The sequence below is a fragment of the Nomascus leucogenys genome, chromosome 22a (assembly GCF_006542625.1).
Source record: "Nomascus leucogenys isolate Asia chromosome 22a, Asia_NLE_v1, whole genome shotgun sequence".
NCBI classification, from domain to species: Eukaryota; Metazoa; Chordata; class Mammalia; order Primates; family Hylobatidae; genus Nomascus; species Nomascus leucogenys.
Genome location: NC_044402.1, coordinates 79,393,102 through 79,417,051, shown reverse-complemented (window position 1 = coordinate 79,417,051; position 23,950 = coordinate 79,393,102). Strand labels below are relative to the sequence as shown.

The 23,950-nt window shown below is 38.0% G+C and overlaps 1 protein-coding gene across 1 annotated transcript in view; it reads left to right on the top strand.

Moving 5' to 3' along the window:
• CCDC141 (coiled-coil domain containing 141) overlaps positions 1-23,950 on the top strand; it is a 225,441-nt gene that overhangs the window by 60,221 nt on the left and 141,270 nt on the right. Inside the window, exons 3-4 of the mRNA XM_030803664.1 lie at positions 5,250-5,441; positions 8,741-8,849. Coding sequence (XP_030659524.1) covers positions 5,250-5,441; positions 8,741-8,849 — 301 coding nt within the window. The remainder of the gene's footprint in view (positions 1-5,249; positions 5,442-8,740; positions 8,850-23,950) is intronic.

The following is a 23,950-nucleotide window of genomic DNA, read 5'->3' as shown; positions in this document are numbered from 1 at the left end:
AACTCCTGACCTCAGGCGATCCACCTGCCTCAGCCTCCCAAAGTGCTGGGATTACAAGTGTGAGCCACTGTGCCTGGCCTCCCTTTTTTTTTTTTAAGGTTATAGCTATCCTAGTGGGTGTGAAGTGACGTCTCGTTGTACTTTTGATTTGCATTTTTCTAGACTAATCATTTGAGCATCTTTGTGTGCGCTTATTTGCCATTTATATATCTTTGTTGGAGAAATGTCTTTTCAAGTCCGTTGCCCATTTTATCATTGTATTGTTGTCCTTTCTATTGTTTTATTTATTTATTTTTTTATTTTTTTGAGACAGGGTCTTGCTCTCTCACCCAGGCTGGAGTACAGTGGTGTGATCTCAGCTCACTGCAACCTCCACCTCCTGGGCTCAAGCAATTCTCCTGCCTCAGCCTTCTGAGTAACTAGGATTACAGGTGCCCACCACCACACCTGGCTAATTTTTGAATTTTTAGTAGATATGGAGTTTCAACATGTTGGCCAGGCTGGTCTCGAACTCCTGACCTCAAGTGACCTGCCTGCCTCGGCCTCCCAAAGAGGTGGGATTACAGGCATGAGCCACTGCGCCCAGCCCCTTTCTATTGTTAAGTGGAAAGAGCTCTTTATATATTCTGAATACTAGATGCTTATCAGATATATCATTTGCAAACATTTTCTCCCATTCTAAGGATTTTCTTTTTACTTCTTTGATAATGTCCTTTGTACACAAAAGTCTTAATTTTGATGAAGTCCAATTTATCTGTTTGTTGTTGTTGTTGCTTATGCTACTGGTGTCATATCTAAAAAACTATTGCCAAATTCAAGGTGATGAAAATTTACTTACAAAATGCTTCTAAAAAATTCATAGTTTTAGCTTTCACACTGAGATCACTGATACATTTTGAGTTAATTTTTATATGGTGTGAAAGGTAAGAATTCAATTTTATTCTTTTACACGTGAATATCTAGTTGTTCTAGCTCCACTAGTTTGAGACTATTCTTTCCTAATTGAATGGTCCTAGCACCATTGTTGAAAATCAACTGGCCATAGACATATAGGTATATTTCTGAACTCTCAATTCTAGGCCATTGCCCTATATGTCTATCCTTATGTCAATACACCATTTTGATTACTGTTGCTTTGTAGTAAGTTTTGAAATTTAGAAGTGTGAGTCCTCTGAATTTGTTCTTTTTCAAGATTGTTTTGACTATTATGGTCCCCTTACAAGTCCATATAAATATGACGATTATCTCTTCAATTTCTGTCAAAAAGCCTATGAAATTTTTATACTGATTACATTGAATCTCTGGATTACTTTAGATAGTATTGCTTTTTAACAACATTAAGTCTTCCAACTCATAAACATGGGTTCTCTTTCCATTTATTCAGGTCTTCTTCAATTTCTTTCAGTAATGATTTTTAGTTTTCGATGTACAAGTCTTTCACCTCCTTGGTTAAATGTATTCATAGGCATTTTATTCTTTCTGATGCTCTTGTAAGTAGAATTCTTGATTTCCTTTTTAGATTGTTCATTTCTTTATAAAGAAACACAACTGATTTTTGTGTGTGTTGATCTCATACTCTGTAACTTTGCTGAATTTACTAAGTAGCTTTAGCATCATTTCTTCTTTAAACATTTGGTAGAATTCACCAGTGTAGTCACTGCTGGGCCTACTGCTTTCTTATTTGGAAGGTTATTAATTATTGATTTAATTTTTTAATAGATACAGGCTTGTTCAGATTACCTATTTTTTCTTGTGTGAGTTTTGGTGGATTGTGTCTTTCAAGGAATTTGTCCATTTCATTTCAGTTATCAAATTTGTGGACATAGAGCCCTTTATATTATTCCTTTTTATCCTTTTAATGTCCATGGGATCAGTAGTTATGGCCCCTTTTTCATTTCCAATATTAGTAATTTGTTTCTTTTCTCTTTCTTTCTTTCTTGATTAGCCTGACTAGAGATTTATCAATTTTATCGATCTTTTCTTAGAACTCGTTTCTGCTTTCATTGATTTTCTCTATTGTTTTCATTTCATTGATTCCTCCTCTAATTTTTATTATTTTCTTCTGTTTACTTAAGATTTAATTTACTCTCTCTAGTTCCTATGGTAAAAACTTAGAATATTGATTTAGGTTTTTTTTCTTTTCATATATATATATATATATACACACACACATTCAATACTACAAATTTTTCTTTAAGCACTGCTATTGTGGCATCTTAAAAATTTTGATACATCGTATTTTCATTTTCTCATTTAGTTTAAAATATTTGTATTTCCCTGAGACTCCTTCTTTGACTCATGTGTTATTTAAAAGTGTGTTGTTTAATATTAAAATACTGTGGTATTTTTGGCTATATTTCTGTTATTGACATTTAGTTTAATTCTTTTGTGGTCTGAGAGTATATTTGTATGATTTCTGTTTTTAAAAATTTGTTAAGGTATGTTTTATGGCCCAGGATATGGCCTATCTTGATAATGTTCCATGTAAGCTTGAGAGGAAAGTGTGTTATGCATTGTTGGAAGAATTATTCTATAAATGCCAATTAGATCAAGTTGACTGATGGTGCTGTTCAGTTCATCTATATACTTAATAATTTTCAGCCTGCTGGATATAATGATTACTGATAGAAGGATGCTGAAGTCTCTATTATAGTATATTTATCTATTTCTCCATGTAGTTCTATTAATTTTTGCCTCATATAGTTTGACTCTCTGTTGTTAGGCTCATACACATTTAGAATTATCATGCCTTCTTGTAGATTGACTCCTTTATTATTATGTAACACCCATCTTAATCTCAAATAATATTCCTTGCTCTGAAATATTCTCTGTCTAGAATTAACATAGCTACTCCAGCTTTCTTTAGACTAGTGTTAGCATGGTACATCTTTCTCTGTCCATTTACTTTTTTTTTTCATCCAGCTTTATTGAGGTATAATTGACAACTAAAAATTGTATACACATAAGTTGTACAATATGATGTTTTGAGGTGTGTATACATTGCAAAATAATTAATACATGTTAAATTAATTGAGCTAATTGACATATCACCTCACATTGTTACTCCAATTCATTTACTTTTAATGTACCTCTGCTTTTATATTTGGAGTAGGTTTCTTATAGACAATGTATAGTTGAGTCTTACTATTCTTATCCACTCTAATAGTCTCTGCTGAACCCAGGAGGGGTTGAGCAAGGGCATGTAAAAATATCTCAAAGCTTTTATACCATTTTTAAGTCACCTTTTTCTTGCTTCAGCCTTTGTTTGGTTGCTGTAAATCTTTGACTACTTTCCAGAGTTCTAACAAAATTAAGACAGTTTTTGCTTGCATTTTTTTTTTCTTTTTTTAAGACAGAGTCTCGCTCTGTAGCCCAGGCTTGAGTGCAGTGGCACAATCTCAGCTCACTGCAAGCTCCACCTCCTGGGTTCACGCCATTCTCCTGCCTCAGCCTCTAGAGTAGCTGGGACTACAGGCGCCCACCACCAGGCCTGGCTAATTTTTTTGTATTTGTAGTAGAGACGGGGTTACACTGTGTTAGCCAGGATGGTCTCGATCTCCTGAACTCACGATCTGCCCGCCTCGGCCTCCCAGCTTTTTTTGATGTTTCTCTACAGGAATGGTCACTTGGAGCTATCTACTCTCCCATTTTTATTGACATCTTTCAGCTGTTTTAATATTTCATTGGCTTTTTAATTAATCAAAACTTTAAAAATCAATTCTAATATTTTAATCTAACCTTATTTCTAATTTTGTATTAAATCAGTTTATCCCCCTTAATTTGTTCTTTTATTTATTTTTAAAAATAATTTAGACCTAAATGTTGAGATTATTTATTTTCTTTCTTTTAAAACAAGTTGTCTAATACTATGTATTTTATCTGAGCATAAGGTTAGCTGTATATTTAGAGTTTTTAAATGTAGTAGCCTTGTTACTACTTTTAAAAGCAGTCTATAATTGTAGTTCTTATCTATTTGTTTGATGTAAGACTGGTTATATCTACTTGAAATATTTCAGTGCCACAGATACAAAGGTTCATGAGTGTCTTTACTGTGGATCGCACTATTTATCATTATAAATGCCATTTTTAAGCTTCAGTTATTTTTGTTTTGATTCTAATTTCTTCAATATTATAGTCCTGCTTTCTCTTGTCTGTCTTTGCCTGATATATCTCATCTCTTTATTTTCAAACAGTATTTCTTTTTAGGGATACTCTAGCACACACAGATTGGTTGAATTTTGTTGCCTTTTTTTCCTCACTCTGATAGTGTTTATCTTTTTGTTTAAAAAGTTAACTTATCCACATTTTTTGTGTTAATTGATATTTAATTATGTACTTGTCATTATGTTTGTGTATGTCCTTATGAACCTGCTCTTATTTCTTTTGTTTTCTTTGTTGTATTTTTCTTTTTTTTTTTTTTTTGCCTGTGGTTTCTTTTTTAATTTTATTATTATTATACTTTAAGTTTTAGGGTACATGTGCACACCTAATGCTAAATGACGAGTTAATGGGTGTTGCATTTTTCTTTATCACGTTTTTAAATTCCTTTTTATGTTATTTTAGAATTTATTCATACTATTTTAGTCTACTATACTCTTTAAAAATTGTGTCTTTATTTTGGTGTCAACTTCAAGAATTATATGGAACTTATTGAATCCTCCTATCCCTGAATGAGACAATTATGTAAGCACATGTTCCTTTTCATTTTTCATATTTTGTTCAAACAGTAGATAATGTTGGTTATACATGTCTTAATTTTTAAATTATGACTATTCTGGTTTAAAAATCTACTCTTAATATTTACATTAATCGTCACGGTCATATTAACAACTAATGACAATTATTTGCAATAAACAGTAAGCTTTACTGGGCTTGTTTCTCACAACTTTATTCTTGATCACTCTTCTAGGTGTGTTCTTATTACTTTTCTTATTCTTTTTTTGAACTGTGAGATTAACATAATATTCTATACCCCTTGGGAATGTAGACATGTGTCTTTGACAGATGTCAGTCGTGTTTGGACAATGTTTAAATGTGAATGCCTTTAGCCTGGCCATGCTGCCTGGCTCACCTCAATCCTGATTGCTCCTTCCTTCCTGTCTGATATACCTTCTTGCACAACAGTTTGTGTTTATAAATTCCGTTTCCTAGACCACATATAATTTCTACTATCCAAGTGTTTAAAATGTGATCCTGTGTTCTTACATTGAGTTAACACCCTGCCTTATGCCTTTTTCTTTTGTACTTAGGCTTTGGAAGATCGGGTATGGGAACTCTTGCAGGAAGCAGACAAGACAGCTGAAGAGAACAAGGATCAGAGTCAGGTCTATGATGCCATGGCCGAGACTCTGGGTGAAGCATGGGCAGCTCTGGTGTCCATGCTTGAAAGAAGAACGGAGCTCCTTAGGTTGACATCTGAATTTTTTGAAAATGCCTTAGAGGTTTGTACTTTAAAAAACTTCTCCCTTCCCCACATCAGAGCAACTGAATAGCACTCCTGAAAATGTTTGTTTTTTCACAAATAGACATTGCAAGCAATTAAAAAAATGGCAGAATAACCAAAACATACATACACAATATATTTAATTTTTGATTGTCAAAAAATAAAATTATTACTATTTTAAGAGTAGACCTTCAAACAAAAACAAAGTACAATTAAATAACTAAAATTTGGTAAAATATTAAGTAATAATGGGAATGCTCATAAGTCATTACAATTATTTCCCTCTATAGAAGGTAGTAATACAGTTAGTAAAACAATTACTCTGATTGTAGGACTACTAAGAAATGCTGGTCTAGAGTGTTGTTCTTGGCTAAAAGTTGGAGAATAAAATTTCCTTTTGCTGCCTATGTTTTAAAAAGGCAATTATAGAATATTCCATAGGATATTTGATTCATAAATATAGCATTTTATGAGTACTTTCCTAAGGTGTATAGTTGATTTTCCATAGTTTGAACACCTTACAATACAACAGAAGGAAAAAGTCCTTCTGGACCTAAGAAGATCATGTCTCCATGTGATTTTTCTCGAATTCTACAATTTTTTGAGGTTTCTAATTTCAAAATGTGAGAGTTCAAAGAACATTATCAAAAGAGGTGTTATATTTGGTATAAGACAGTTATTGGAAATTTCACTATTAACTTCTCTGTCAAGTGGCAGCCCATTCATTTTGATGTGAGAGCACTGCTTCATTATGATAAAGCACTAGCTTTGAAAAATATGACATTTTAAACTAGAAATTCAGGACTTAAATCCAAAATAATGAAGGAAAGAAGATTAGTAATAGAACCTAAAAATTGGAGTAGGCAATCTCATGCATCATGAACTTGTTTAAAAGCAAAAGGGAGGAATAAAAACCTTATTATAACTTTCAAGGCTTGTTTTTCACAATTTGAACACCGAAGTTTAACTCATTTCAGAGACCATCTTGGAAAAAGTTTCATACACCATCTTTCTTCCCTGAAAAGAAATAAAACAGCCGAAATATACCTACAGAGGCCAAATTATAGGTATATCTGATTCATTCTATCTTGGTAAGTAGGGTATAGGTGTCAACTGTCCTTGAAACTCAGCTCTTTTGAGCCCAGGAAATTTTCTTTTTTTCTAGCGTTAGAGCAATATTTGTTTCTCACTGTGTTTCAGTGTTAATGCCAGCTTATTTTCTCCATGATGAGTAAATTCCTTTCAGATGTAACATGAAGTAAAAGGAAATAGTAGGCCAAACCATAATTAAGCCCAACACTCTTATTCTTACACTTGCGTGAGCTTTTATTGGATCTAGTGAAAAGACTAATTTTTTTTTGTATTATCCTGTTTCCAATTTTGTGGATCACTTCACACTAAACTGAAGACAAACTCCTATATAATCCTTATGCCCCCTTTGTATGCCAAAGCCATTTTTATTAGTGATAAAAGAGAGTGGAGGAAGGAAAATACTGATAAAAGTAAACAGAACTTTAGGGAAACTTTTTCTGAGTAAAGCATTGTTTGCTTATTGGTTTATTTATTTTTAATTTTATAACAAGCTGAAATATAAATATAAGTTAAACAGTGACCCTGGAACTTTTTGTAATGTTTTGCAGGTAACAAACAAACTACCTACTAGGAATTTTTTTTTCTTTTGGAAGATTCTCTTTAAATAATATTTTAAAAATCGGTTATTAGAAATTGAGTGAATCAGAGATGTAAATGATGTGGATATGACCCCCTTATTGAATTATGTGCATGCAGGAGTTTTTGAGAATGAAAAATTACTAATAATTGCATGGCTGATCATGATTACAAGATTATTTCAGGCTCACAGACATAACTGTCAGTTGGGTTATTCTCACCTTGAACACTGTGCTATAATTTAGGAACACTGCCCCTGAATGGCAGCAGTAGATGTCCATCAGGTTGTTCTAATAGGATGACAGAGGCCTTCCTTGCATTTCCAAAACATGTCCCATGCTCTTCAGTCTGTCTCTCATCATTCTGTTTCGTTTATAATTGGATTTCATATGGCTGTTGTAATAAACTACAGTCGATTGTGTTAATCAAATAGTTACATTAAAATATTAAGAATCCCCAAATTCAAAGATGATAGTTTGGAGAAGACTTGAAAAAGAAGATAAGTACCGTAGTAAGCTTCTGTGTCTGATACTTTTCCTTAATTAGTTTATTCTAAGCCCACTCCAAAGGTGAATATTTTAAAATGCTCATATAAATTGTGATAATTACTGTTGAATCTTAGTGCTAAAACAAGCCAGCTATTTGTCTACCACTATAGACATACTGTGACAGGATAATCAAATATATTTTTGCCATCTTCTAGGATTATTTTCCTGAGCATTTTAACATCACATTAATCATCTCTCTCAATTTCCCACTGCCTCTATGGAGAAAAAGAAAAAAGACCGGTTATATTCCTCACCATTTAGAGTGTGAAATTACTATGCATTTTCCTTGAAACAGAGAATAAATTTCTGACTTGTCATTCTTGCTCCATCTAATCTCATTTTATTTATAGATGTAATGCATACAAATTATTGATAAAAATGCAAACAGAATTACAAATTATAGATTCAAATATTAAAATTTTACCTCCTCTCACTCATCCTTAATTTCATTTCTTCTCATTAAGTCACCATTTGGTGTGTATTTTTTGAGACCACTTTCTATACAAATATATATATTTTTTGCTTTGTATGAAATATAGGATTAGACTATATATTATTCGGAAACTTGCATATTTTACTGCTAAGTTCAATTATAGAGGGAAAAAATAACTATACTTCAACCTTCTCTCTAAGTGAGTTCTTAAGCTACGTTTACTTGTAAGTGTGTAGATTACTTTTTAGTTAACCTTTTCTTGGTTTCCCTTAGCTAACTTTCTGCTTATTCTTAACGAAGTGCCTTAGAATGTTGAAAGTGACTGTATACATAGGACACTATAATTTTGGTTGAAAAATTTAATAGGCATTTGGACAGTAAACGGGTTGGTTTATTTCAGCATATATAATTAGGTATGAAAGGAGAAGAAAGTTCTTACCAATGACACTTTGTAAATTGACCACATGCAAACACACACCTTCATGCAAACACTGTAAGCCAACACACACACAAACACATACAAACATATGCACTTGCACAATCACACATCCTCAGTTGGGCTACTAATTTATGAAAAACATCTATGGGTAACTAACAATGGCACGTTAATTTTTATACAAATGTCTTTCCTCTGTATTTCTATTGTAGTTTGCTATTAAAATAGACCAAGCTGAAGATTTCCTCCAGAATACTCACGAGTTTGAGAGTGCTGAGTCCTTAAAATCACTTCTTCAGCTTCATGAACATCATACTAAAGGCAAGAAATATGTTTATTTCTCACAGAAGTGTTTAGAGGTTTTAAAAGATGTTAATGTGAGAATGCTTATGTATGACAGTGTATTTTAAATTGATCTATTTATGTTTACCTCAGCTTGTTCTAAGAAAAGTTAAATAAAGCTTCATTTTTAATCATCTTCTGAAAGAAAGAACTAGTTGTGAATATTCTGAGAGGATGGTAGAAGACACACCTCCAGGAGATTCTGTTATTTGGTCTGCTAGAGTTTAGCTCCTGAGGGAAGAGGCCATTCTACCTTGTTCATCCCTTTACCCTTAGCATCTAGCAAGGTTCCTGGCCACATGGTAGATTCTCAAGAAATTTTCTTAGTTGAATAAATCATTGAATTCAGTGAATGTTCCTTCTAAGGGTCAGTAAATGAAGGTCATTCTTTAAAAAGCAGGTCTGGATCAGCAAAATTCCTCTTTCAGTATTACAGTTAAAAAAATGGAATAGTGAATTTTTCCAGATGAAAATCTAATAAAACACTCTACAAAAATATTTTCAGTTCCCTCTGAACAACTAGAAAGATAGTTTAGTTGTTAACCAACAATTTGTATGCCAAGCCTTTCTACAAGAATTTGGTGTGGGCCGGGAGTGGAGTAGGGAACGCATTTGTGGAAAAGTAGTAGTTACCTGTCCTCTTTTGCTATGGAAGGAGGTTAGATAAATAGATAGAAACAACCATTTCTGTTCTGCCTAATATGTCTTCTAATTTTACTGCCAAATAGATTGGGGTCTGGATAGAAAGGCTTTCTGAATTCATTTGTCACAGTTCTAACTTGACTTCTAGCTCCACCAGCCTGTCATTCTGGACAGGACCAAAAGGTGTTTTAAAGTCACAAATAGATTTAGTGTTTATATTACCCTTCAAAAGACTCTAGACAATAGATCACTATGATAAATTACTACAACTTTCTAAAACTCAAAGATTAAAGGACTCAATCTTTCCTATGTAAGATTAAAGGACTCAATCTTTCCTATGTAAATTTTTATGAGATCCTACCAAATACATATATATAATTTCCACTGATTATTGTTCTATAGGACCTATCACTAATAGGGATTATAAAAAGCATCAAAAGTTTGTGCTTTAAAGCAACAGTTGCCCATTATTATATAGCAGTAGTAATCTAGCTAGGTCCAAAGGAAATGAGTAGAATCACGTGAAATTCCTCCTAGGAGACTGGAAGGTAACAGATGGGTTCTGTGGTCTCAATTCAATCTTCTTTCAACCAACATGATCATCACACAGTAGTTTTACCTCCAGAAACCTGACAGTGACGGATGCTATTGTTGAAGAGTTTCAATACTGAGGCAATCAAATGAAAGCATTCTCCAGAGGGACTGGGGGCTTGTAGAAGTAGGGGCTTTTCCATACATGTTTGGGAACGGAGTTGGCAGGGGGAACGGAGCCTCAATGCTGTTTTGTTGTTGCTACTGCTGTTGGCTCCTTCAGGTTCCTAGGATCTGTGGCACTGTGGGCCAGTTTATATGGGGCACATGCTGCTTTGTTTGTACTTCTTTGGCATCCAGCTGACAGTGAAACTGATGTCTTGCTTTTCAGGGGTACAGCCTTCGAGACTCCACTGGGTCTCCTTAGTCTGAGGAGATGGATAAAAATGCTAGTGGAAGACAGGAAACATAGTTTATTTTTATGATGAAAAAATATTCTTCTACCTTGATGACATATTTATTGTGAGAGTTTGTGCCCTTCTGTGTGATACTTGAAGCACAGAGGTGACAGAAAACTCTGGTCAGGATACTTGTTCCCAGTTCATATGCCCAGTGGTGGCTTCAAGGGTTTTTGTTTTCATAAAACAAAAAAATGAAGTTGATGCAATTTATTAACCAACTAATTCCGTGGGATATGATTAAGATTAGCTAATTAGAAATGCATATTAAAGGGTGAAATTCTGATTTTTTAGTTAAGGGCTTCATATCTATTATCTTTAAATTTAAGGAAATAAAGTATGTCTGTAAGTGCAGCTAGCCATTCTAGTAAGTTTCTGAGATGCTGATCAGTTGAGTAGTACAAAACATGAGTGTTAGGATGACAAAAGCTGGAAAAACTATAATCAAACTTACCCCTAATAGTCACTTTATTTCAATTAGCTTCACCTATGCTTTCTCCTTCTTTAGCAATGCTAAGCTTCTCAAATATGTAGGAAACTTACTCTTTAACACTATGAAAGTCAGAACCAGGATTAATGGGTTGATATTTCTGCCCCCCGGAATGTTTCAGAACAAGCTGGTTCCCTCCACCACATAACAATCCTTGAAATAGAGGGAATAATATACCTTCTCCAGTCTTCTCTCCTTGGGGTTAAAATTACCTAGTTAGTTAAAGTCTTTTCCAGCAAATATGGTTTCCAGATTGCTTACTGGCCTAGTTGCCCTCAATCCAAAACACATAATTAAACACTGTTTTCTGAACCCATAACCTCGTGAGAAATCCAGGGCCACGTGTCAGGGGAGTACATGGCCCTTTTCCTCAGGAAGCCTGCAGTTTAGCAGGACATGTACACATTCGTTGGTGACTCCCTCTGTACTTCCTGTGGGTACTTCAGTACATCACACACTGTGTAGTAATAATTTATTTTCTTATTTATCTTCATCATCAGGTTGTGAGACCCTAGATCTCCAAAGCTGAGAACAGTTTCCAATCCGAAGTATATTTGTTGGGTGTTATTTGTATATAATTCCAATGTACGACATGGCAGAATGATGCAAAAGTGAGCAACAAACAAAGTGCTATAGGGACATTAAGGAGAAGAAAATTTACTCTAAGCTCCAAAGAATGACAGCCGCACCCTCCAGTTTTCTAAGGGTCTTCTTAACATGAATGTAAGAACTGAGAAGCTGCATCACAGGAAGGATCATATTACTTCTTTTTTCTTCTTGGATGTTGTATATATCTTTTTTTAAAATTTATTTTTATTTAGTTTTTTTTAAATTATACTTTAAGTTCTGGGGTACATGTTCAGAACATGCAGTTTTGTTACATAGGTATACATGTGCCATGGTGGTTTGCTGCACCCATCAACCCGTCACTTACATTAGGTATTTCTTCTAATGTTATCCCTCCCCTAGCCCCCCACCCCCAGACAGGCCCCAGTGTGTGATGTTCCCCACCCTGTGTCCATGTGTTCTCATTGTTCAACTCCCACTTATGAGTGAGAACATGTGGTTTTCTGTTCTTGTGATAGTTTGCTGAGAATGATGGTTTCCAGCTTCATCCATGTCCCTGCAAAGGATTGGAACTCATCCTTTTTTGTGGCTGCATAGTATTCCATGGTGTGTGTGTATGTGCCACATTTTCTTTATCCAGTCCATTATTGATGGACATTTGGGTTGGTTCCAAGTCTGCTATTGTGAATAGTACTGCAATAAACATACATGTGCATGTGTCTTTATAGTAGAATAATTTATAATCCTTTGGGTATATACCCAGTAATGGGATTGCTGGGTCAAATGGTATTTCTAGTTCTAGATCCTTGAGAATTCACCACACTGTCATCCACAATGGTTGAACTAATTTACACTCCCATCAACAGTGTAAAAGCATCCCTATTTCTCCACATCCTCTCCAGTATCTGTTGTTTCCTGACTTTTTGATGATTGCCATTCTAACTGGCATGAGATGGTATCTCATTGTGGTTTTGATTTGCATTTATCTAATGAACAGTGATGATGAGCATTTTTTCATATGTTTGTTGGCTGCATAAATGTCTTCTTTTGAGAAGTATCTGTTCATATCCTTTGTCCACTTTCTGATGGGGTTGTTTTTTCTTGTAAATTTTTTTTTTGAATTGAGGTGAAGTCTCGCTTTGCTGCCCAGGCTGGAGTGCAGTGGCACGATCTCAGCTCACTGCAACCTCCACCTCCCTGGTTCAAATGATTCTTCTGTCTCAGCCTCCCAAGTAGCTGGGACTTCAGGCGGGTGCCAACAGGCCTGGCTAATTTTTTTATTTTTAGTAGAGATGGGGTTTCACCATATTGGCCAGGCTGATCTCAAACTCCTGACCTTGTGATCTGCCCGCCTCAGCCTCCCAAAGTGCTGAGATTACAGGCGTGAGCCACTGTGCCCGGCCTTTTTCTTGTAAATTTGTTTAAATTATTTGCAGATTCTGGATATTAGCCCTTTGTCAGATGGATAGATTACAAACATTTTCTCCCATTCTGTAGGTTGCCTGTTCACTCTGATGATAGTTTCTTTTGCTGTGCAGAAGTTTTTTAGTTTAATTAGATCCCATTTGTGTATTTTGGCTTTTGTTGCCATTGCTTTTGGTGTTTTAGACATGAAGCCTTTGCCCATGCCTATGTCTTGAATGGTATTGCCCAGATTTTCTTCTAGGATTTTTATGGTCCTAGGACTTACGTTTAAGTCTTTTATTCATCTTGAGTTGATTTTTGTATAAGGTGTAAGGAAGGGGTCCAGTTTCTGTTTTCTGCATATGGCTAACAGGTTTCAAACACCATTTATTAAATAGGGAATATTTTCCCCATTGCTTGTTTGTGCCAGGTTTGTCAAAGATCAGATGGTTGTAGATGGGTGGTGTTATTTCTGAGGCCTGTGTTCTGTTCCATTGGTCTATATATCTGTTTTGGTACCAGTACCATGCTGTTTTGGTTACTGTAGTATTGTAGTATAGTTTGAAGTCAGGTAGTGGGATGCCTCCAGCTTTGTTCTTCTTGCCCAGGATTGTCTTGGCTATGTGGGCTCTTTTTTTGTTCCATATGAACTTTAAAGTAGTCTTTCCAATTCTGTGAAGAAAGTCAGTGGTAGCTTGATGAGGATAGCATCGAATCTATGAATTACTTTGGGCAGTATGGCCATTTTCACGATATTGATTCTTCCTATCCATGAGCATGGGATGTTTTTCCATTTGCTCGTGTCCTCTCTTATTTCCTTGAGCAGTGGTTGGTAGTTTTCCCTGAAGAGGTCCTTCACATCCCTTGTAAGTTGGATTCCTAGGTGTTTTATTCTCTTTGTAGCAGTTGTGAATGGGAGTTCACTCATGATTTGGCTCTCTGTCTGTTATTTGTGTATAGGAATGCTTGTGATTTTTGCACATTGATTTTGTATTCTGAGACTTTGCTGAAATTGCATATCAGCTTAAGGAGATTTTGGGCTGAAGACGATGGGGTTTTTAAATATACAATCATGTAATCTGCAAACAGAGACAATTTGACTTCTTCTTTTCCTATTTGAATACCATTTATTTCTTTCTCTTGCCTGACTGTCCTGGCCAGAACTTCCAATACTATGTTGAATAGGAGTGTTGAGAGAGGACATCTTTGTCTTGTGCCAGTTTTCAAAGGAAATGCTTCCAATTTTAGCCCATTCAGTATGGTATTGGCTGTGGGTTTGTCATAAATAGCTCTTATTATTTTGAGATACATTCCATTGATACCTAGTTTATTGAGGGTTTTTAGCATGAAGAGGTGTTGAATTTCATTGAAGGCCTTTTCTGCATCTATTGAGATAATCATGTGGTTTTTGTCATTGGTTCTGTTCATGTGGTGGATTACATTTATTGATTTGCATATGTGGAACCAGCCTTGCATCCCAGGGATGAAGCTGACTTGATCGTGGTGGATAAGCTTTTTGATGTGCTGCTGGATTTGGTTTGCCAGTATTTTATTGAGGATTTTCACATCGATGTTCATCAGGAATATTGGCCCCAAATTTTCTTTTTTTGTTGTGCGTCTGCCAGGCTTTGGTATCAGAATGATGCTGGCCTCATAAAATGGGTTGGGGAGGATTCCCCCTTTTTCTATTGTTTGGAATAGTTTCAGAAGGAATGGTACCAGCTCCTCTTTGTACCTCTTGTAGAATTCAGCTGTGAATCCGTGTGGTCCTGGGCTTCTTTTTTTGGTTGGTAGGCTATTAGTTACTGCCTCAATTTCAGAACTTGTTATTGGTTTATTCAGGGGTTTGACTTCTTCCTAGTTTAGACTTCGGAGAGTGTATGTGTCCAGGAATTTATCCATTTCTTCTAGATTTTCTAGTTTATTTGTGTAGAGGTGTTTATAGTATTCTCTGATTTTGTTTGTATTTCTGTGGGATCAGTGGTGATATCCCCTATATCATTTTTTATTGTGTCTATTTGATTCTTCTCTCTTTCCTTCTTAATTATTCTGGCTAGCGGTCTGTTTTGTTGATCTTTTCAAAAACCAGCTCCTGGATTCATTGATTTTTTGAAGGCTTTTTCCTGTTTCTATCTCCTTCAGTTCTGCTCTGATCTTAGTTATTTCTTGTCTTCTGCTAGATGTTGAATTTGTTTGTGGTTGCTTCTCTAGTTCTTTTAATTCTGATGTTAGAGTGTCAATTTTAGATCTTTCCTGCTTTCTTTTGTGGGCACTGAGTGCTATAAATTTCCCTCTACACACTGCTTTAAATGTGTCCCAGAGATTCTGGTACGTTGTATTTTCATTCTCACTGGTTTCAAAGAACATCTTTATTTCTGCCTTCATTTCCTTATTTACCCAGTAGTCATTCAGGAGCATGTTGTTCAGTTTCCATGTAGTTGTGTGGTTTTCAGTGAGTTTCTTAATCCTGAATTCTAATTTTATTGCACTGTGGTCTGACAGGCTGTTTGTTATGATTTCCGTTCTTTTGCGTTTGCTGAGGGGTATTTTACTTCCAATTATGTGGTCAATTTTAGAATAATTGTGATGAGGTGCTGAGAAAAATGTATATTCTGTTGAATTGGGGTGGAGAGTTCTGTAGATGTCTATTAGGTCCACTTGTTCCAGAGCTGAGTTCAAGTCCTGAGTATCCTTGTTAATTTTCTGTCTCGTTGATCTGTCTAATATTGACAGTGGGGTGTTAAAGTCTCCCACTATTATTGTGTGGGAGTCTAAGTCTCTTTGTAGGCCTCTAAGAACTTGCTTTATGAATCGGGTGCTCTCGTATTGGGTGCATGTATATTTAGGATAGGTAGCTCTTCTTGCTGCATTGATCCCTTTACCATTATGTAATGCCCTTCTTTGTCTCTTTTGATCTTTGTTGGTTTAAAGTCTGTTTTATGAGATTAGGATTGCAACTCCTGCTTTTTTTTACTTCCTATTTGCTTGGTAAATATTCCTCTATCCTTTTATTTTGAGCCTATGTGTGTCTTTGCACATAAGATGGGTTTCCTGAACGCAGCACTCTAATGGGTCTTGACTCTATCCAATTTGCCAGTCTGTGTCTTTTAATTGGTCCAGTTAGCTTGTTTACATTTAAGGCTAATATTGTTATGTGTAAATTTGATCCTGTCATTATGATGCTAGCTGGTTGTTTTGCCCGTTAGTTGATGCAGTTTCTTCATGGTGTCAATGTTCTTTACAATTTGTTATGTTTTTGCAGTGGCTGGTACGAGTTGTTCCTTTCCATGTTTAGTGCTTCCTTCAGAAGCTTTTGTAAGGCAGTCCTAGTGGTGACAAAATCTCTCAGCATTTCCTTGTCTATAAAGGATTTTATTTCTCCTTCGCTTATGAAGCTTAGTTTGGCTGGATATGAAATTCTGGGCTGAGAATTCTTTTCTTTAAGAGTGTTGAATATTGGCCCCCACTCTCTTCTGGCTTTTAGGGTTTCTGCAGAGAGATCCGTGGTTAGTCTTTGTGGGTAATCCGACCTTTCTCTCTGGCTGCCCTTAACATTTTTTCCTTCATTTCAACCTTGGTGAATCTGACGATTATGTGTCTTGGGGTTGCTCTTCTCAAGGAATATCTTTGTGGTGTTCTCTGTATTTCCTGAATTTGAATGTTGGCCTGCTTTGCTAGGTTGGGGAAGTTCTCCTGGATAATATCCCGAAGAGTGTTTTCCAACTTGCTTCCATTCTCCTTGTCACTTTCAGGTACACCAATCAAACATAGATTTGGTCTTTTCACATAGTCCCATATTTCTTGGAGGCTTTGCTTGTTCCTTTTTATTCTTTTTTTCTCTAATCTTGTCTTCTCTCTTTATTTCATTAAGTTGATCTTCAATCACTGATATCCTTTCTTCTGCTTGATCTATTCAGTTATTGACACTTGTGTATGCTTCACGAAGTCCTCGTGCGTGTTTTTCAGCTCCATGAGGTCATTTATATTCTTCTCTGCACTGGTTATTCTAGTTAGCAATTCATCTAACCTTTTTTTCAAGGTTCTTAGCTTCTTTGCATTGGGTTAGAACATGCTCCTTTAGCTCGGAGGAGTTTGTTATTACCCACCTTCTGAAGCCTACTTCGGTCAATTCGTCAAACTCATTCTCCATCCAGTTTTGTTCCCTTGCTGGTGAGAAGTTTTGATCCTTTGGAGGAGAAGAAGCATTCAGGGTTTTTGGCATTTTCAGCCTTTTTGCACTGGTTTCTCCCCATCTTTATGGATTTATCTACCTTTGGCCTTTGATGTTGGTGACCTTCAGATGAGGTCTTTGAGTGGACGTGCTATTCCTTTCTGTTTGTTAGTTTTCCTTCTGACAGTCAGGCCCCTCTGCTGCCGGTCTGCTGGAGTTTGCTGGAGGTCCACTCCTGACCTTGTGTGCCTGGGTATCACCAGTGGAGGCTGCAGAACAGCAAAGATTGCCACCTGATCTTTCCTCTGGGAGCTTTGTCCCAGAGGGCCACCTGCTAGATGCCAGTCAGAGCTCTCCTGTATGAGATGTCTGTCAGACCCTACTGAGAGGTGTCTCCCAGTCAGGATACACAGGGGTCAGGGACCCACTTGAGGAGACAGTCTGACCCTTATCAGAGCTTGAATGCTGTGCTGGGAGGTGCGCTACTCTCTTGAGATCTGTCAGGCAGGGACATTCAAGTCTGCTGAAACTTCGCCCATAGCCGCCCCTTTCCCCAGATGCTCTGTCCCAGGGAGATGGGAGTTTTATCTCTAAGTGCCTGACTGGGGCGGCTGCCTTTTTTTTTCGGAAATGCCCTGCCCAGAGAAGAGAAATCTAGCAGTCTGGCCACAGCAGCGTTGCCGAGCTGCAGTGGGCTCCCACCAGTTCAAACTTCCCAGTGGCTTTGTTTACACTGTGAGTGGAAAACTGCCTACTCAAGCCTCAGCAATGGCGGATGCTCCTACCCCCATCAAGCTGGAACGTCCTGGGTCGATCTCAGACTGCTGCTATACTGACAGTGAGAATTTCAAGCCAGTGGATTTTAGTTTGCTGGGCTCTCTGGGAGTGGGACCCGCTGAGTCAGACCACTTGGCTCCCTGGCTTTAGCACCCCTTTCCAGGGGAGTGAAGAGTTTTGTCTCGCTGGTGTTCCAGGTGCCCTGGGGTGTGGAAAAAAAGAACTCTTGCAGCTAGTTTGGTGTCTGCCCAAAATGGCTGCCCAGTTTTGTACTTGAAACCCAGGGCCCTGGTGGGGTGGGCACCTGAGAGAATCTCCTGGTTTGTGGGTTGCGAAGGCCGTGGGACAAGCACAGTATCTGTGCCAGAGTTCCTCAGGCTGTCCCTCACGGCTTCCCTTGGGTAGGGGAGAAAATTCCCCTACCACTTGTGCTTCCTGAGTGAGGTGACGCCCCACCCTGCTTTGGCTCGCCTTCCGTGGGCTGCACCCACTGTCCAACCAGTACCAATGAGATGACCTGGGTACCTCAGTTGGAAATGCAGAAATCACCTTCCTTCTGTGTCAATCTCTCTAGGAGCTGCAGACCCGAGCTGTTCCTATTAGGCCATCTTGCCAGCAATCGTGGATGTTTTTTATATCTTAAACCTAGCTAGGGTATACATTCCTGGGGGCTCATTATACTATTATCTCTACTTTTGTCTCTATTTGAAAATACCCATTAATTATGTTCAAGAGAAACCATCCCACTGGGGAACATTTAGAATATTTTTTAAAGTATTAGGAAGAAATATCTTACATGATCTCAGGACCAAGATGGTGACCTTGATGCATTTTAGAAAGTACTCATTTGGAAAGTTTATTTAACAATCTGGGGTGGAGTCAAGATGGCCGAATAGGAACAGCTCCGGTCTCCAGCTCCCAGCCCCAGCGACACAGAAGACGGGTGATTTCTGCATTTCTGCTTGAGGTACTGGTTTCATCTCACTAGGGAGTGCCTAACAGTGGGTGCAGGACAGTCGGTGAAGCGCACTGTGTGCGAGCCGAAGCAGGGCGAGGCATTGACTCACTCGGGAAGCGCAAGGGGTCAGGGAGTTCCCTTTCCTAGTCAAAGAAAGGGGAAGCAGACGGCACCTGGAATATCGGGTCAGTCCCACCCTAACTGCGCTTTTCCAACGGGCCTGGAAAACGGCACACTAGGAGATTGTGTCCCGCACCTGGCTCGGAGGGTCCTATGCCCACGGAGTCTCGCTAATTGCTAGCACAGCAGTCTGAGATCAAGCTGCGAGGCGGCAGTGAGGCTGGGGGAGGGGCGCCCGCCATTGCCCAGGCTTGCTTAGGTAAACAAAGCAGCCAGGAAGCTCGAACTGGGTGGAGCCCACCACAGCTCAAGGAGGCCTCCCTGCCTCTGTATTCTCCACCTCTGGGGGCAGGGCACAGACAAACAAAAACTCTGCAAGAACTTCCACAGACTTAAATGTCCCTGTCTGACTGACAGCTTTGAAGAGAGTAGTGGTTCTCCCAGCACGCAGCTGGAGATCTGAGAACAGACAGACTGCCTCCTAAAGTGGGTCCCTCACCCCTGAGCAGCCTAACTGGGAGGCACCCCCCCAGTAGGGACAGACTGACACCTCATTCAACCCGGTACTTCCCTGAGACAAAACTTTCAGAGGAACTATCAGACAGCTGAATTTGTGGTCTCACGAAAATCTGCTGTTCTGCAGCCACCGCTGCTGACACCCAGCCAAACAGGGTCTGGAGTGCACCTCTAGTAAACTCCAACAGACCTGCAGCTGAGGGTCCTGTCTGGTAGAAGGAAAACTAACAAACAGAAAGGACATCCACACCAAAAACCCATCTGTACATCACCATCATCAAAGACAAAAAGTAGATAAAACCACAAAGATGGGGAAAAAACAGACCAAAAAAACTGGAAACTCTAAAAAACAGAGCACCTCTCCTCCTCCAAAGGAACGCAGTTCCTCACCAGCAACGGAACAAAGCTGGATGGAGGATGACTTTGATGAGTTGAGAGAAGAAGGCTTCAGACGATCAAACTACTCTGAGCTACGAGAGGAAATTCAAAACAACAGCAAAGAAGTTAAAAACTTTGAAAAAAAATTAGAAGAATGGATAACTAGAATAACCAATGGAGAGAAGGGCTTCAAGGAGCCGATGGAGCTGAAAGCCAAGCTTCGAGAACTACGCGAAGATTGCAGAAGCCTCAGTAGCAGATGCGATCAACTGGAAGAAAGGGTATCGCTGATGGAAGATGAAATGAATGAAATGAAAAGAGAAGGGAAGTTTAGAGAAAAAAGGATAAAAAGAAATGAACAAAGCCTCCAAGAAATTTGGGACTATGTGAAAAGACCAAACCTACGTCTGATTGGTGTACCTGAAAATGATGGGGAGAATGGAACCAAGTTGGAAAACACTCTGCAAGATATTATCCAGGAGAACTTCCCCAATCTAGCAAGGCAGGCCAGCATTCAGATTCAGGAAATACAGAGAACACCACAAAGATACTCCTCGAGAAGGGCAACTCCAAGACACATTATTGTCAGATTCACCAAAGTTGAAATGAAAGAAAAAATGTTAAGGGCAGCCAGAGAGAAAGGTCGGGTTACCCACAAAGGGAAGCCCATCAGACTAACATCTGATCTCTCAGCAGAAACTCTACAAGCCAGAAGAGAGTGGGGGCCGATATTCAACATTCTTAAAGAAAAGAATTTTCAACCCAGAATCTCCTATCCCGCCAAACTAAGCTTCATAAGTGAAGGAGAAATAAAACACTTTACAGACAAGCATACGCTGAGTGATTTTGTCACCACCAGGCCTGCCCTAAAAGAGCTCCTGAAGGAAGCACTAAACATGGAAAGGAACAACCGGTACCAGCCACTGCAAAAACATGCCAAATTGTAAAGACCATCGAGACTAGGAAGAAACTATAGCAACTAACGAGCAAAATAACCAACTAACATCATAATGACAGGATCAGATTCACACATAACAATATTAACGTTAAATGTAAATGGGCTAAATGCTCCATTCAAAAGACACAGACTGGCAAACTGGATAAGGAGTCAAGACCCATCAGTGTGCTGTATTCAGGAAACCCATCTCACATGCAGAGACACACATAGACTCAAAATAAAGGGATGGAGGAAGATCTATCAAGCAACTGGAAAACAAAAAAAGGCAGGGATTGCAATCCTAGTCTCTGATAAAATAGACTTTAAACCAACAAAGATCAAAAGAGACAAAGAAGGCCATTACATAATGGTAAAGGGATCAATTCATCAAGAAGAGCTAACTATCCTAAATATATATGCACCCAACACAGGAGCACCCAGATTCATAAAGCAAGTCCTGAGTGACCTACTAAGGGACTTAAACTCCCACACAATAATAATGGGAGATTTTAACACCCCACTGTCAGCATTAGACAGATCAATGAGACAGAAAGTTAACAAGGATATCCAGGAATTGAACTCAGCTCTACATAAAGTGGACCTAATAGACATCTACAGAACTCTCCACCCCAAGTCAACAGAATATACATTTTTTTCAGCACCACACCACACCTATTCCAAAATTGACCACATAGTTGGAAGTAAAGCTCTCCTCAGCAAATGTAAAAGAACAGAAATTATAACAAACTGTCTCTCAGACCACAGTGCAATCAAACTAGAACTCAGGATTAAGAAACTCACTCAAAACCGCTCTACTACATGGAAACTGAACAACCTGCTCCTGAATGACTATTGGGTACATAATGAAATGAAGGCAGAAATAAAGATGTTCTTTGAAACCAACGAGAACAAAGACACAACATACCAGAATCTCTGGGACACATTCAAAGCAGTGTGTAGAGGGAAATTTATAGCACTAAATGCCCACAAGAGAAAGCAGGAAAGATCCAAAATTGACTCCCTAACATCACAATTAAAAGAACTAGAAAAGCAAGAGCAAACACATTCAAAAGCTAGCAGAAGGCTAGAAATAACTAAAATCAGAGCAGAACTGAAGGAAATAGAGACACAAAAAACCCTTCAAAAAATTAATGAATCCAGGAGCTGGTTTTTTGAAAAGATCAACAAAATTGATGGACCGCTAGCAAGACTAATAAAGAAGAAAAGAGAGAAGAATCAAATAGATGCAATAAAAAACGAAAAAGGGGATATCACCACTGATCCCACAGAAATACAATCTACCATCAGAGAATACTACAAACACCTCTTTGCAAATAAACTAGAAAATCTAGAAGAAATGGATAAATTCCTCGACAAATACACCCTCCCAAGACTTAACCAGGAAGAAATTGAATCTCTGAATAGACCAATAACAGGTTCTGAAATTGTGGCAATAATCAATAGCTTACCAACCAAAAAGAGTCCAGGACCTGATGGATTCACAGCCGAATTCTACCAGAGGTACAAGGAGGAACTGGTACCATTCCTTCTGAAACTATTCCAATCGATAGAAAAAGAGGGAATCCTCCCTAACACATTTTATGAAGCCAGCATCGTCCTGATACCAAAACCTGGCAGAGTCATAACCAAAAAAGAGAATTTCAGACCAATATCCTTGATGAACATTGATGCAAAAATCCTCAATAAAATACTGGCAAACCGAATCCAGCAGCACATCAAAAAGCTTATCCACCATGATCAAGTGGGCTTCATCCCTGGGATGCAAGGCTGGTTCAACATACGCAAATCAATAAATGTAATCCAACATATAAACAGAACCAAAGACAAAAACCACATGATTATCTCAATAGATGCAGAAAAGGCCTTTGACAAAATTCAACAACCCTTCATGCTAAAAACTCTCAATAAATTAGGTATTGATGGGACGTATCTCAAAATAATAAGAGCTATCTACGACAAACCCACAGCCAATATCATACTGAATGGGCAAAAACTGGAAGCATTCCCTCTGAAAACTGGCACAAGACAGGGATGCCCTCTCTCGCCGCTCCTGTTCAACATAGTGCTGGAAGTTCTGGCCAGAGCAATCAGGCAGGAGAAGGAAATAAAAGGTATTCAATTAGGAAAAGAGGAAGTCAAATTGTCCCTGTTTGCAGATGATATGATTGTATATCTAGAAAACCCCACTGTCTCAGCCCAAAATCTCCTTAAGCTGATTAGCAACTTCAGCGAAGTCTCAGGATACAAAATTAATGTACAAAAATCACAAGCATTCTTGTACACCAATAACAGACAAACAGAGAGCCAAATCATGAGTGAACTCCCATTCACAATTGCTTCAAAGAGAATAAAATACCTAGGAATCCAACTTACAAGGGATGTGAAGGACCTCTTCAAGGAGAACTACAAACCACTGCTCAATGAAATAAAAGAGGATACAAACAAATGGAAGAACATTCCATGCTCATGGGTTGGAAGAATCAATATCGTGAAAATGGCCATACTGCCCAAGGTAATTTATAGATTCAATGCCATCCCCATCAAGCTACCAATGACTTTCTTCACAGAATTGGAAAAAACTACTTTAAAGTTCATATGGAACCAAAAAAGAGCCCGCATCGCCAAGTCAATCCTAAGCCAAAAGAACAAAGCTGGAGGCATCACGCTACCTGACTTTAAACTATACTACAAGGCTACAGTAACCAAAACAGCATGGTACTGGTACCACAACAGAGACATAGATCAATGGAACAGAACAGAGCCCTCAGAAATGATGCCACATAGCTACAACTATCTGATCTTTGACAAACCTGACAAAAACAAGAAATGGGGAAAGGATTCCCTATTTAATAAATGGTGCTGGGAAAACTGGCTAGCCATATGTAGAAAGCTGCAACTGGATCCCTTCCTTACACCTTATACAAAAATTAATTCAAGATGGATTAAAGACTTATATGTTAGACCTAAAACCATTAAAATCCTACAAGAAAACCTAGGCAATACCATTCAGGACATAGGCGTGGGCAAGGACTTCATGTCTAAAACACCAAAAGCAATGGCAACAAAAGCCAAAATCGACAAATGGGATCTCATTAAACTAAAGAGCTTCT